This window comes from Taeniopygia guttata, chromosome 1A (assembly GCF_048771995.1).
Source record: "Taeniopygia guttata chromosome 1A, bTaeGut7.mat, whole genome shotgun sequence".
Lineage (NCBI taxonomy): Eukaryota > Metazoa > Chordata > Aves > Passeriformes > Estrildidae > Taeniopygia > Taeniopygia guttata.
Genome location: NC_133025.1, coordinates 3316653 through 3330117, shown reverse-complemented (window position 1 = coordinate 3330117; position 13465 = coordinate 3316653). Strand labels below are relative to the sequence as shown.

Below are 13465 nucleotides of genomic sequence, written 5' to 3'. Positions count from 1 at the left end.
TAGCTGAAACCAGGGCTTAGGCACAGCACAAGGACTGATGTCCAGTGTGCTCAGTATGAGATATTTTAATAAGCTCTGCAGCCCTGATGGCTCGTGTTTGTCTCCTCAGTTCCTCACCTTAATGCCAGGGTTTAGCAATTCCCTGCTGAGGTGATGATGCTGTGCTGGCTTAAGGGTAAAAATATGAGTGAGTCCCTAAACATTGGTTTATCCTTTCCCTCATTGGCTGAAACAAAACCTTTCCAGGCACCTTTTCTTTCAGAGCACGAATCAGAAGGACATAGGCAAAAACATCAAGATGTGCTCAGAAGCTCAATGAAAATGCAGTAAATGTGCTAAAGTCCGTACCAAACCTTTTTAAAAGGAGAAAGAAAATGAAAGTGGAAGTGTAGGCACTTGAAATGCTGCCACGTGACTATATTTAGTAAAGGGTTTTCCTGGCGTCATGGGTATGGTAGAGTTAAATAAGTCTCGTGGCCATGAAAGCCACCAGTTGGTTATGAATGAGTGCCAGTGAAAGGAAATACATCTGACAGCTGTTTTTCTGTTTATTAAACTAGATATCTTTCTTGAATCTTGAAATAGATGACCCAGAAATTATATATTTAATAACAAACTTGTTATGTAGTAACCTATTCAGGCAGGAGAGGGCTGATGGTTCTATTTTTAATGCTGTTCTCGGCTTACATTGGAAGTGTGAAGCAATGAGGCTGGTGATGCTGAAGACCATGGCCCTGTCAGAAAGACTCATTCTTATGATTGCAGTGATGGTCTGATGTGGAAGACTGTGCAGAACATTTAATTCCCCTGAGTGGCTTGATTAATAACATGTAGAACAAGAGCATAGATTTTTATTTAACCACCAGCTTAATTGCAAGAGCAGTCAAGATGTTAGTGTTGTGGACAAGGGCAGCCTTTGTAACTTTGTTATTTTGTGGGTTTTATTTTCACATGCAAGGCAAGTTTTACTGTTCCCTAATCAAAAAGTATGCTTGAGCAGAACTAGTTAAAGAGAAAGAAATTGGTAAAAGATGGTGTGACTCTAATTGTACAGGCAGCATGTGTAGTGCAGTTTGGAATCTAGTTCAGCATATTTGGTCACAGAATCAATTAGGTTGGAATGGGCCTCTGAGATCAGAGTCCAGCTTTTTTCCAGTTACCACCTTCAGTGGCAGGGCCCAGTTAAATGCCACATCCACTTGTTTATTGGACACCTCCAGGGATGGTGACTCTGCCACCTGCTCTTTGGGCAGCTGATTCCAGTCTTGTGGAATTGTGAATTTTGAACAGTTGAAGATCATATTCATGAAGTTAGTGGCATTGTCCAAACAATTGGTTTCAGTTTTGCATCTGAAGAACAGTTTTCCTCTGATTTCTATCCTGCTGTGTAGATTGTATCAGGAATTAATTTAAAGTACATTAATAAAATTTACACTCTGTTGTGTGATACAGCAGCCTGCATATGGTTGTCATCAAATGGTAGTACAGACCAGAGCTTCAAAAAAGTTGGGAATTTGCTGCAGCTCCCAGTGTGACAAGGCTGGACTTGCTTATTTTGGGGGTGCATTGTAAGCAGCTGTTGGGGTGTTGAAGTTGCCATATGTGACTTTCTCTGCTCTTTGTGCATATTTACTTACAGATGTGTTGAATCAGAAACCAGAAGTTTTCCTGTTCTGGTGTTTTTCAGCATCTTTTTTGTTAGTGTTGTGATTTGAGACCTAACTGGGCTGAGATTTTTGCTCAGTCATGCCATTTAGTATCTATGTACCATGTTCTAATGGACAAACACTTCAGTTATAATTTGGATTTTTGGAATACTGGATGAATACGTGGACATTAAATGTACTGATGTTACTCACAACAATAAAATGGAAAAGTGTCAAATATCTTGATGTATTTGCCTGAAATCTCATAGACCTGTTCTCTCTCCAGGTTGAATAAATCACTTGATCCTACAGACACTTCTGTCACATCTTTTAGAGCTACAGAGAATAGTCTGTCACAGCTAAAATCCTGGTAGCATTCCAAAAATATCCATGCAGCCAGCTGTTAGCGGCTCTTGAGGCAGTCTGTTTTTTCATAATCAGTGTGGTTCATAGCTGGTACCCACACAGTGCCAGTGGTGTGCGTTTGTATAGAAACCCAAAAAGTACATCTCTGTATTTTTATATATTTCATTGAATTACAGAATAGTTTGTGTTAGAAGGGTCCTTAAACATCTCATTCCAAGACCCCTGCCATGGGTGGGGACACCTTTCACTAGACCATGTTGCTCCAAGATCATATCACTCATCTAACCTGGCCTTTGACACTTTCAGGGATGGGGAATCCACAGGGCCTCATCACCCTCCCAGTAAAGAATTTATTCCTAATAGCTAATCTAACGGTATCTTCTAGTTTGGGAGTCTTTCAGTTTGATGTGTGTGTATGTGCATAATAAACCAGAAAAACACATATCTAGGTGCAGGGTTTCATAGCAGATGTGGCCTTTGTTTCCATGTCAATCAGTAGATAATTCACAAAAAAATGGTTGAGTTTAGCTTTTGTGCTTCTATTTTCTGTAAGTCTGCATGACTCAGCAGGTGGTGGGATGTGTGGCAGAGGGAAGGAGGGTGGCAGAGTTCCCTCTCTATCTGTAGGGTTAAGAAATCACTGCTGGCCATGTGGAGTAATTGCTGTGCCTTGCTCCCTTCCAGGCATGAAGGATTTAACTGCAGTCCTGGTTTTCTCTCCCTTAATTTAGGGTAAGAATTGAATAATGCAGGATGACGTTTGTGCCAAGTTTTTGCAAATCTTGTGTGGTACTTGAGAAAGTATGTGTTCATGGCCCAGGCATTAGGTCTGGGATTCCAGCAGGATTAAGAATTGCAATTGCTTCACTTTTCCAGCTTTGGGAGAAATCTGCAGTGAAGATATGATGGTGTAGGAGGAGTTCTTAGACATTGTGTACTGCCTGTTCTGTATGGGAATTTTGGCAGCGGGCTGTGCCATGTATCAAGTGCTGCCTTGCTCATTAAAGGACCGTCCTTTTGCTCATCCTTTCCTTTCTTCTGCTTTAGAAAATCAGTTTTTTCTATAGAATTTTAGTGTGGTTTTTTTCCACTGAAGTTTGGGAAGGACTTTGAGACAACATCATGGCTTGCTGCTGTGTTAATGGTGGGTTCTGACTGTTAGGTGGATGGTGTTCTTCACAAAAGTAGAAATTTGTCATTAAAGGTATTTGGAAAAGCACTAAAGTGTTCTTCTGTTGTACCCTCACAGTGCTGCCACTTGTTTATTTTCTTAATTTTGAAAAAAAATTGAGATACTGGAAGCATTTTTGACAGTAAGTCTGCTATTAGTACCTATCCAGTCTGCATCCTCATCTGTAACTGCTCTGTATACAAGTATTTCTCTGAATCTAAGCTTTTTGTAAGAGTAGTAGGAACCAGCCATTGAGGTCAAACCTTTATCCTGGTGCTCTCCAGAGCAATATCAGTACTGCTCCTAGATTGAGAATGATTTGCTTTATAGGGCTGAGACAAAAAAAGACTGAGAACTAAATGGATGAGCAAGTTTTTTTCTGGTGCTCTCCCAAAAGTTACCTGTCTAGGTTAAGATTGCCCTGCTGATGGAGTTATCTAGGATAGTAGATACTCTCCTAAGATGTTTAACATAGGAGATACTGCTCAGTCTCAGGATCTACAGAAAGCAACCACACACATGCAAATAACTCTCCTTGATGTTGATGAAACACCAAAACTCGGGCATCATGTCTGGCTTGGCAGTGATGCTGTTAGGAGGAAAGGGCCACCAGCAGAGCCTGTGGTGGGAGGTGTCCTGCAATGGGCTGATCTGCTTGTGTTGGAGTCCTGATGACAGGGCTCTGTAACAGAATCCAGCACAATGAATAATTGTCATTCTGTGCTTTGCCTCTGTGGTGCACTGCTTATTTCTGAGAAGTCAGAGAAGAGAGTGAAACACATATCTAAAACTTGATGTATTCAGCAAGGTGAAAAAACCCAGGTGTCTCCAGACTCCCCTCAAGAGCTGTTTGGTAGGGGAGAGCACTTGGTAGTCCCTGATGAATGGTGCAAGTGCTTCCCTGCTCCTGCTTTTCCATAGGAACAGACCTTTTCCTCCAGCAGTGCTGGTGAAGCTGGTAGCTGTGGCCTGAGTATAAATAATTTGACTACTCATGTACAGATTGTGTCCACCCAGTGTGAGAGGGAGTGTTCACAAGGGAGAACATTTTCATCATTTTCCATATAAAGCTCCTTTTCTGTAATTATGTGGCTCAGTTTTATTTGGGATGGTTAATAAGCGGTTGGTTCCTGTGTTTGCCACACACTAAACTTTGTGTTCAGTGGTGAAACAGCATCAGCCCAGAGAGGAAAAGTAATTTGATGTTCTCTTAGCATGTGGAACATACTGTATTTATCTAATTGTGTATTCAGTTTAGGTTTCATTTCAGGCAGTAGTGGGCGTTTGAATCTTCACTCTCTGTAGTTTGATCCTATTTGCCAGATTTCAGGAAGTCTTGCGTCCAATTTAAAGGAATGTATGTAAGCTCTGAATAGAATTGCTAGGCATAAGTAGTTCAACCAAATATTTTTCCTAGGTAAACTGATTTTAAAATAGTATTTTTTAAAGCCCTTTCCTTTATTCCAGGACCAAATGAAAAAATACCGTAATGAGGAGGTTTCATCTTCACTTTCATTCTCTGGCTTTGTAAACTGAGTATTTGGAGGCTGTAATGCTTCTGCCTTAGTGTGTTTTGCAGCCTTGGCTTTAATATTCAAACTCACTGTTTTCTCTTCCACAGTATTTGATTCTGAAGCTTGAAAGACCTGCCATAGTCCAGAGCATCACATTTGGCAAATATGAGAAAACACATGTCTGCAATTTAAAGAAGTTTAAAGTCTTTGGTGGGATGAATGAGGAGAATATGACAGATCTCTTATCCAGGTAAGATGTGATTGCATCACCTCTGGGAATCATAAGGGCTGGACCAAAATGCTCTTCTCCCTTGGCTCCCCAGCAGACATATGACCAGCAGTGGGGCAGAGCTGTGGCTGTGACCCTGCCCTTGGCTGCCCTCATGTTTGTGGTCAGGTCAGAGAGCAGCAATCCCAATGCTTGTTCCAGGAGCCTTCCTTATCCTGCTCTAACCACAGAGGGTTTGTGGAGAGCGAGCTCTTGGGGATTTGGAAGAGCTGAGCACTGGGTGCAACGTTGCTGGATTGCAGTTCCTTCCTTCCATGTGCTTGAGGCATGGAAGAAATGATTCCCCAGGTCTAGGGGACTTTGAAGTAACTTTTAAAAGCCCAAGTAACCTCCCCATGTCAAAACCCTTGTTGCAGCCTTAAAGATCTCAACTAATTAGTCAGCTGATCTGCCTTTTTCAGATGGGTAAATAAATTAAACAGGCAAATGGAAACCTGCATTTTCCTTTGTTTAGTTGGATTTTGTAGAGTTGTACTGATAGGGACTAAAAAAAGAGCCTTGTGGCTGTTCAGGTTATCCAGAACTTCTGAGTAGGTGCTAATGTAAATTAGGGCCTTTTAAGTTGTGTACTGTTTCAGAAAGGGAAAAGAGAGTTAAAATCCAGGAGTACAAGAGAAAAGAGTAGCAGGAACTGGTGTATTTTGGGAGGCCTACAGAAGAGAAGTCCATCTCCAGGGAATGTATGGGGTACATCATCTGTAGTCCAGCAGAGTAGCCATGGACAAACATGGGAAATTCTGTGTTGCAGGTATCATTCCAAGACCATATAGAATCTATCCACAACCCTTCCCACACTTTTGCCCTCTTTAGATAGCTCAGTCTTGAAATTTGCCTTTATTGCTGTTAAAATTGTGGGGGAAGAAGTCTTTCAGTATCACATTGGCATTTAATATTGTTTCACTTCTGCTGAAGTTTGATGAAAATCCTCATTTTGGGACCTGCACTTGTATTTTCAGTAAAAATGGACTTAAGATTTCTGATAAATGATACTAAATATTTGATATTTTTAGAAAGCAATGCCCATAAATGAATCACAAAGCACTTTGTCAGGGTGATAATTTTGAGATCTGCTCCATCTCCCTCTTGAGAATGGAAGAGTGCAGTTCAGCACATCAGGAGCTGAAGTCTCAGGGCTCCAGGTACAGAGGAACAGCACTGATCCAAAGCAAATTCCCTCCCAAAATCCCAGTGCTGCCTCCCAGGGAGGCACAGGTAGGTGGAGAGCAGCCCAGGCCTTGGTCCAGCACGTGTACTGATGATTCAGAGTGGTGTGAAACAAGCTGCGTGTTTCAGGCGTGACCTAGATTGCATTTATTAGCTAGTCCTTAAATATAAGGTAAGATTTAGTAACCTTATTTATTTTTTCCCACAGTGGCTTAAAGAATGATTATAACAAAGAAACATTCACCTTGAAGCATAAAATTGATGAACAGATGTTCCCCTGTCGATTCATTAAGATAGGTAAATGCATTTTTTCAGCATTCTGAGTAGAAAATAATCTCTTCTGATACTTGTGCCTGTCTTGGCACTTGTGACTTCATTGTACTCAGGCAAAGTATCCACAATAGCTGTTCCATTTCATCATCTTTTAGGCTGGTTAGATTGGAACACAGTGAAGTCCTGTTAATAAGAAATAGTAGCTTCATAATTTAGATCCTGGGGAGAGAAATCAAAACAGAGCCATTTTCAGAAATACAGCTCTTGAGTCAACTAATTGCGGGAGAAGCTGCTTACTGTCCTCCTATGAATTGCTATATAGAGCTTTAAATATATAACTAAGCTAAATACCAGTAAGAGTTTCTATATAGACAGCCCTCAAGTCTGAAAAAGCTGGAAAAGTTCAGACACGCTTGCAACACATCAAGCAACAGCAGAAGGCTCCTTTGTTCTCTCCCTGCTGCTCTTACCACAATGTCTCACTCACCTCTGGCTAAGGATGACACTCAGGGGCAGGGCAGGTACCCCCTGATGTCTGGTTTGGCTGGGGCAAGGGCTGAGGGGGTGCTCCTCAAGGCCAGGTACTGGGACATGTGATGGGAGCAGGTAAGGATATCTCTTCCTTGCTTTCTGCAGGCCAGAGAGAACAAGAGCCTTACAGTTGTTGGATTTAATCCAAGGATTTGGAGCCTTTCAGCTTGCTCAGTAAATTTATCTTTCCCTTCCTACCTACTGAGATAGTACAAGAATGACTGGGTTTAAACTAGCTGTTTAAGGTTAAAAATAGAGCAAGGAGGTAGTTGCTGAAAAATGAGATGTTGGCTAATTTAGATGAATTTAGGAGTGTTGTGATGTGTTGGGTAATTGCTTTGCCAAGACTCTGATGATAGTGGCTGTGTAGGGGCTCCCCTCTGAGCCCTTTGCTCCAGTGTGTTCTTTCTGAATCTCCTCATGTTTGTCAGGAACTGAAAGCTTCAGGCTGGGAATCCAGAAATCATCTGTGGGGTTTCCTGTTCTTAGAGAAGCAGAGGATTTGGTTGTTCACTGGGCTGGTTTCTGGCTGCTACTTTTGGAAGCAACTGTAGTGCTTGGCTTTAGGAAACCTCAAGAGTAGCAGAGGAATCAAGTTAAAGGTTGACTACATCAGGGAAGTTAAATGAATTTTTAAATGCTTTATTTTTTATTTTTTATTTTTTATTCTGAAGCTTCCAACATTAAGGTTTTGGAAAATGCTATTTTTCAGTGGCTAAAAACTATCAAGTAGTTCCTGGAGGGCTAAAGGGGCCAATGCAAAGATTTTTGGCTGCTTCTTTGGATGTGTAAATTGTATTCCAGGAAAGTGTGTTCTGATGAAACGAAGTGTAGCCATGAGTTGAAACTTGTTATGAAAGTGAAATACTGATTAATTCCCATTGCCAGGATGTTTTCCTCTGAAATTACATCAGTACCATGTTTTCTTGGGATGGATCTTCATGTAGCACTTTTCTCAAGGGCACGAGAGGAAGGACAAGAGGAAACAGCCTTATCTGAAGGAGGGTAGATTTAGATTAGTTATTAGGAGGAAATTACTGATTGTGGGGGTGGTGAGGCCCTGGCACAGGCTGCCCAGAGAAGCTGTGGCTGCCCCTGGATCTCTGGAAGTGTCCAAGACCAGGTTGGATGGGGCTTGGAGCAACCTGGGATAGTGGAAGGTGTCCCTGGCATGGCAGGGGGATGAAGTTGGATGCTCTTTCAGTTGCCTTGCAACCCAAACCATTCCATGAATAAGCATTATTATCTACATTAATATTAGATTTACATTGGGCTGTCACTTCCTCACTGATTATGGTTTGAAGTGAGTTTTCTTTTATCTATAGTCTTTCATTTCCTGAAGCTGTCTTCCATGAAGAAATTCCTATGCTAAGACAGAACTGGAAATGATCTTTTCACCCAAACCTATGAAAGCCTCTTGTTGATGGCTGGAGTAATTTTGTTGATGAAGTTGTGAGAGCATTTTTTGCTGTGAAACAACTGCAAAACGCTGTTACGAAATTCTGTTATTTTTCAGATTCACAGCTTGAAAATGTTTTGAGTTTGTTAAAATTTCCAAGCTGCTAGCCAAAGTAACTCAAAATTTCAAGCACCATGCTGTGTTCCTTGTAACAGTGCCAGGAAACAAGGCCAAAATCTGCCCTTTTGGACTCTTTGGGGATTGACACGGCAGAATCCCACTATCAGTGAGGTTTGGGTTTGGGGGTTCACAGCACTTGCATCAGGAATGGGCTTTATGATTCCACAGATCAGCACAGGCACCTACAACAGCACTGTCAGTAACACAACAGTGGGGTTTATATGGGGGCACAGGGCAGGAGAAACCATGGGCAGATCTGGGAGAGGGGAAAGTTCCTGCTCCAGCCTCCATTGCTCACATAGCAGAGGAATTTCCAGGCTCATAAAATGCAGAAAGAATAACCTCTGTCCTTCGGTCAAGAAAAGCCTTGCACTTCTCTTAGTTTAATAACTTCAGCTTCAGTTCCTGAGCACCAAAATGCCCAGTTGTGCAAGCTTTTGACTTACTTGACAGGTAATTTTTACATTTCATGTAGTACCTCATTAAGGAACTGGAGAGAGAGAAGAAGGTATTTATCTGGACAAAATATCGAAGAATAATCTTTTTCATTTATATGAGCTTTGTTTCTTGCTCTGTTCTCATGATTCCTCCAAGCAGAATTTTTTTTTTTCTGTGCTGTGTCCTTGAAAGCAGAAGGTGTAAAGACTGATTGCCATGAAAGAACTTGAAAAATGCCAGGTGTAATTCTCATTGCAGTTTGTTACTAACATGGAATTTGTTAATTAGACTTCAAGATTTTTAGGCTTTGATGGAACAAAAATGAGGGATATTTTTTAAATTGCTAGTTTCTTCATTTTTGTAAGCATACCTGTTTGTATGTCTGCCTATAGATGAGGGACACAGAAATTAGCTTGAGAGAGGTATTTGAAATAACCATGTTTAATGCCTTTGCAATTATCTTCTCTACTATAGAGTTGCAGTTCTTGTCTAGGCATAGCTGTTATTGAGAACTATCCCCTAAAATCATCCTTGTATGGTTTAAGAAGTATTTAAGTGACTCAAATACCTTCTGTTTCTCAGAAGAATATTGATTTTCTTAAAAAATTATTTTACCTCTGCTGAGCTCCTCTCACTGTGGAGTGACAATTCTACTGTTCTGAACAGTTACACCTTTCAGGATGGATTGCTGTGGTACCTGCAGGAAAAAACATAGTGAAATGGCTTTTTGATAAAAAGTGGAGGAATTACTTATCTTTAGGCCTTCAACATCTTTGATTGTAGTACATTTCCATCTCAAAGGTGTGCAGAAAAAAGTGTTTCTATACTGCACTTAGTGCCTCCTCTTTCCAGGTATAAGTCAGATTGTGGGTGCTCTAAAAGGAGATTTTTCTGAAGATCTGAGCACTCCTATGGAGGCTTCAAAAAAGAGAGGGCAGAAGAAAGAGTGAGAGGTGTCTCCTGGGAGTCAGGGAAGAAGTTCAGAAATGGGGAGATGATCCAGCAGAACACTTCAACTTGCCTAACTGGAATAGAAATCATGTTTCAGTGTCAACCTTCAGCTTTGTTTCTTTTCCTGCTCCTATGGAGTCAGGTTCAGTTTTCTCTGCTTGTGCAGTTCTGGGGAGGTGTTTTCCTTCCCTTCCCTGTACAGCTTAATGTGCTTTCCTTAGAAAATATGGTTGCACCATTAAAACCTTGCTGTTAAAAATCACCATTTCTGGTGTTTTTGGTTTTTTTTTTCTTTTTGGTAAAATGTTGGAAGCTCTGAGTTCACTGTGTGGAAGACAAATGTCAGTAACTTGATGGCTTTGCTTTTTCTTGTGGTGGGAACTGCCCCAGATTCTTGTATACATCCCAAAAACTTCTTAGGGGTTGTAGTTAGCATCAAAGAGAGGAGGGTGAATTGTTAATTTGTTTTCTGAGAGAAGCTCATATAAGTTTTGAGGAGAATTGATGAAAAGAAGTAGAGGTGGATAGAGAAGGTTTCAGTTTGGAAATTGGCCTCAGGTTTACCATCAGGAAATATATGATCTTGGCACATTTGAGGTGGTCTGTGGTTTCATTGGGTGTTTCAGTTCAGTGAGCTGTTGGATAGGCTTTGATGTTTATAGCTGACCAAATACCAAATTTAACCTCAGTTTGGTCTGGTCTGAGGACAGACTAAAGGTGCTACCCTTAGATGTGGTATTTTGCCAGACTGCTGCAGTAATGGGTAGGATATCTGGGACCCAACTTGAATTTAGCAGCAGTCATGTTTTATGGTGTTAAGTTACCATATTGGCAGCACTCAGCTTGTACAGGGGATGAAATTCAGCAAGAGGGAAACTTCTTGGGCAGAGAGTGTGGAATGTGGATGGGAGACAGGTGACTTGTGGTTTTTCTAACCACCTCACTTCTCTCTACCAACATGAACCTACAAGGAATTTCTCTGAAAGCATCACACTGTGTGCTTAATAATCAAATTGAAAAAAAACTGTTTGAAAAGATGTTTTGAGAGAGTACCTTTTGAGAAAGTACCTTCTTAGGGAGATTAAAATCAGTTAAGAGTTGCATATACAAAGTCTCTTTGGATCTTGACTCTTCCCAGAAGTTACTGTGCATCTTTAGCGATAGGTTTAAATCCACCCTCTAAAACTCAGAAAATCATGTGTTTGAACAGAACATGTGCCTTGTGCCCAAACACATTGCAGACAATCACAGATGTAGCTTGTTTGAGGTATAAATACTTAAGAACCTGTAAGAGCTCAGGAACAGCTTTATGATGAGTTTGGGGTTTTTATTTCCTCAAGGAGCAGGTCAAAAAAACATGAGTTCACAGGTTAATCTCAGTGGTATTTCATGGTGCCTATTTCAAGAGGCAGTTTCTTAGTGGCAAAAATAGTGGAAGGGAGGAGGTAGTGGACTCCTTGCTGTTGCTGGTAACTGCTCATTCAACTTCAATACTGTCTTTTCCTGTTTATCAGTTACAGTCACATAGAAAGGAAACAAAAGTATTTGAACTGAAACCACACATTTCATTGCAGTTTTAATGAGTCAGAGTTCACACACAAGTTTTCTGGGGGTTGAAGTTGCTTCAAAAAGCAGAACCAGGTCTTAACCTGCAGATTAACCACAAAATCAGTGCAAGGCCAAAGATGTTAACCCAGAGTGGTAGAGAAGCCATAGGTGAGAGGCTGTAATGTGTTTCATGGGTCTTTCCATGTGTTTCAATATTCAGATATAATAGTATCGGCAAAAAAACCTGCACAGATTAAAAATAAAGCTTTAAAAAAATAGAATTTTTAAGTTAGGAAGTGACAGTTATCCCTCCCTCGCTCCTCCACAACTTGCAGATGTTACTAATTTTGTCAGATTTAAAATACCCAAGCTTCTTGTCTTCACCATTAGGGAAAATAATTGTTGCTGACAAATGGGGAAATAAATGTACTATTAGGAGCAAATACTGTCGTTAGTATGCTCGTGATTCCCATCCTTGTCAAAGCTTGTTGCCTCTTGGAGCTGTTTTTAATGATAGTGTTTTTGCTCTTCTGCTTAAAGCAAGCTTCTGCTTTGTAATGATTTGCTGTGTTAATGTTGCTCAGCACAGGTTGCTTTAAATGACAAACTCGAACATGATGTATTTGGTAATTTTCCTAAGCTAAGTTAAATGAGCTAAAACTTAAGTCAGAAGCCCTGAATTTTGTATAAACTTTAAAAGTGTTCTGTTGCAATAGTGATTGTTTGATGTTTATGCATACTTTTTCTCCTTTTCCTTTCTTCTCCAGTTCCACTCTTATCGTGGGGACCTAGCTTCAATTTTAGTATCTGGTATGTTGAACTAAATGGCATTGATGATCCAGATGTGGTCCAGCCGTGCCTCAACTGGTACAGCAAGGTAGGCCTGCATTTTAGATGCCTGTTTGTTTGAAGATTCCCAGTCTCAGAATCTTGTGAAACTTCTCTTACTGGAATGATGTGACCTTTTCATTCCTTGAACATCAGCTATTAAAACAGCAAACACGCATAGTTGGAATCACGTGGCTGACTTTGACCCTAAGGGAAACTTTCTGAATTTTATCTGTTTGTTCTTTTCGAAAAACCCAACAAAACAACCCCAAGGAACCCCAAAACTACCAGCATCACCCAAAAAAACTGACAGGTAGACATTAAAAGAAGGGAACACATAGCCAAAGGGGAATATATTAGTAAAGTAGTAGTATTTGTATTGGAAGGGAAATTAATCTTAAGAAAACCAGATTCTGTTTCTCCCTCTTCTTGCCTTCTTATTCTTCTACCTCCAGTCTGTGGAGTCCAGAGCCTTTTGGGTAACAAATGCGGCTTTTGTTACAGGGTATAAAAATTACCTTTTTTACAAGAGAATCAATGTTGGTGTCTTGCACTTTAGATGTTTCTCTATTACTGTCTTTTTGCTGAATACCCTGGAACAGAGTATAGCTGGTGCCACTGAACTGTGAGATGAAATGATTTATGCCATTTATCATTTAATAGACAGAAAGTTCAAGGGGTTCCAAAGTTTATTTTTATAACCTGCATTTAATTGAGTATTAGAGATGTCTCTCCTGTGGGAGGGAAGTACACACTAACAACCAGAACATATTTGATTGGTACATTTTGTACATTGGATCTTCTGGAACAATTAATGAAACTCATATTGTGGTGCAGAGAAGACATCCTTTCCAGCTGTGTAGGACTGAGTAGTGGAACAGTGTATCTGTGCTTCCAGAAGGAAGAACTTAGAAGGGGATAGAGATTGTGTGTGATTAGTTCTGGGGCTGCCAGAATGGTGAAGAAGCTGTGTGTGACTGTGGTGTCTGGCTCATGCCCATTTACACCAACATCATGAGCCGCTTTGTGGAGGATTTAAATAACCAGCATGGTGGAAGTCATCTGGAGCTGCTTTATGGTCCAAGTGGTGTTGTGGTCATGAGTCAGCTGATGATGGATGTCCAGTTTTGAAAAGTCCAGTTGACAGAAGCTGCTGGTGGTTTTCCT

The 13465-nt window shown here is 40.7% G+C and overlaps 1 protein-coding gene across 3 annotated transcripts in view; it reads left to right on the top strand.

Moving 5' to 3' along the window:
* The window catches only part of MKLN1 (muskelin 1), a 92833-nt gene that overhangs the window by 16857 nt on the left and 62511 nt on the right, over positions 1-13465 (top strand). Inside the window, exons 3-5 of one of the 3 annotated variants that reach the window (XM_004176519.6) lie at positions 4805-4947; positions 6359-6447; positions 12238-12347. In XM_004176519.6, the coding sequence (XP_004176567.4) occupies positions 4805-4947; positions 6359-6447; positions 12238-12347 (342 nt within the window). Of the gene's footprint in view, positions 1-4804; positions 4948-6358; positions 6448-12237; positions 12348-13465 lie in introns of those variants that run through there. The other 2 variants (XM_030290029.4, XM_072918535.1) reach the window with 2 other exon arrangements.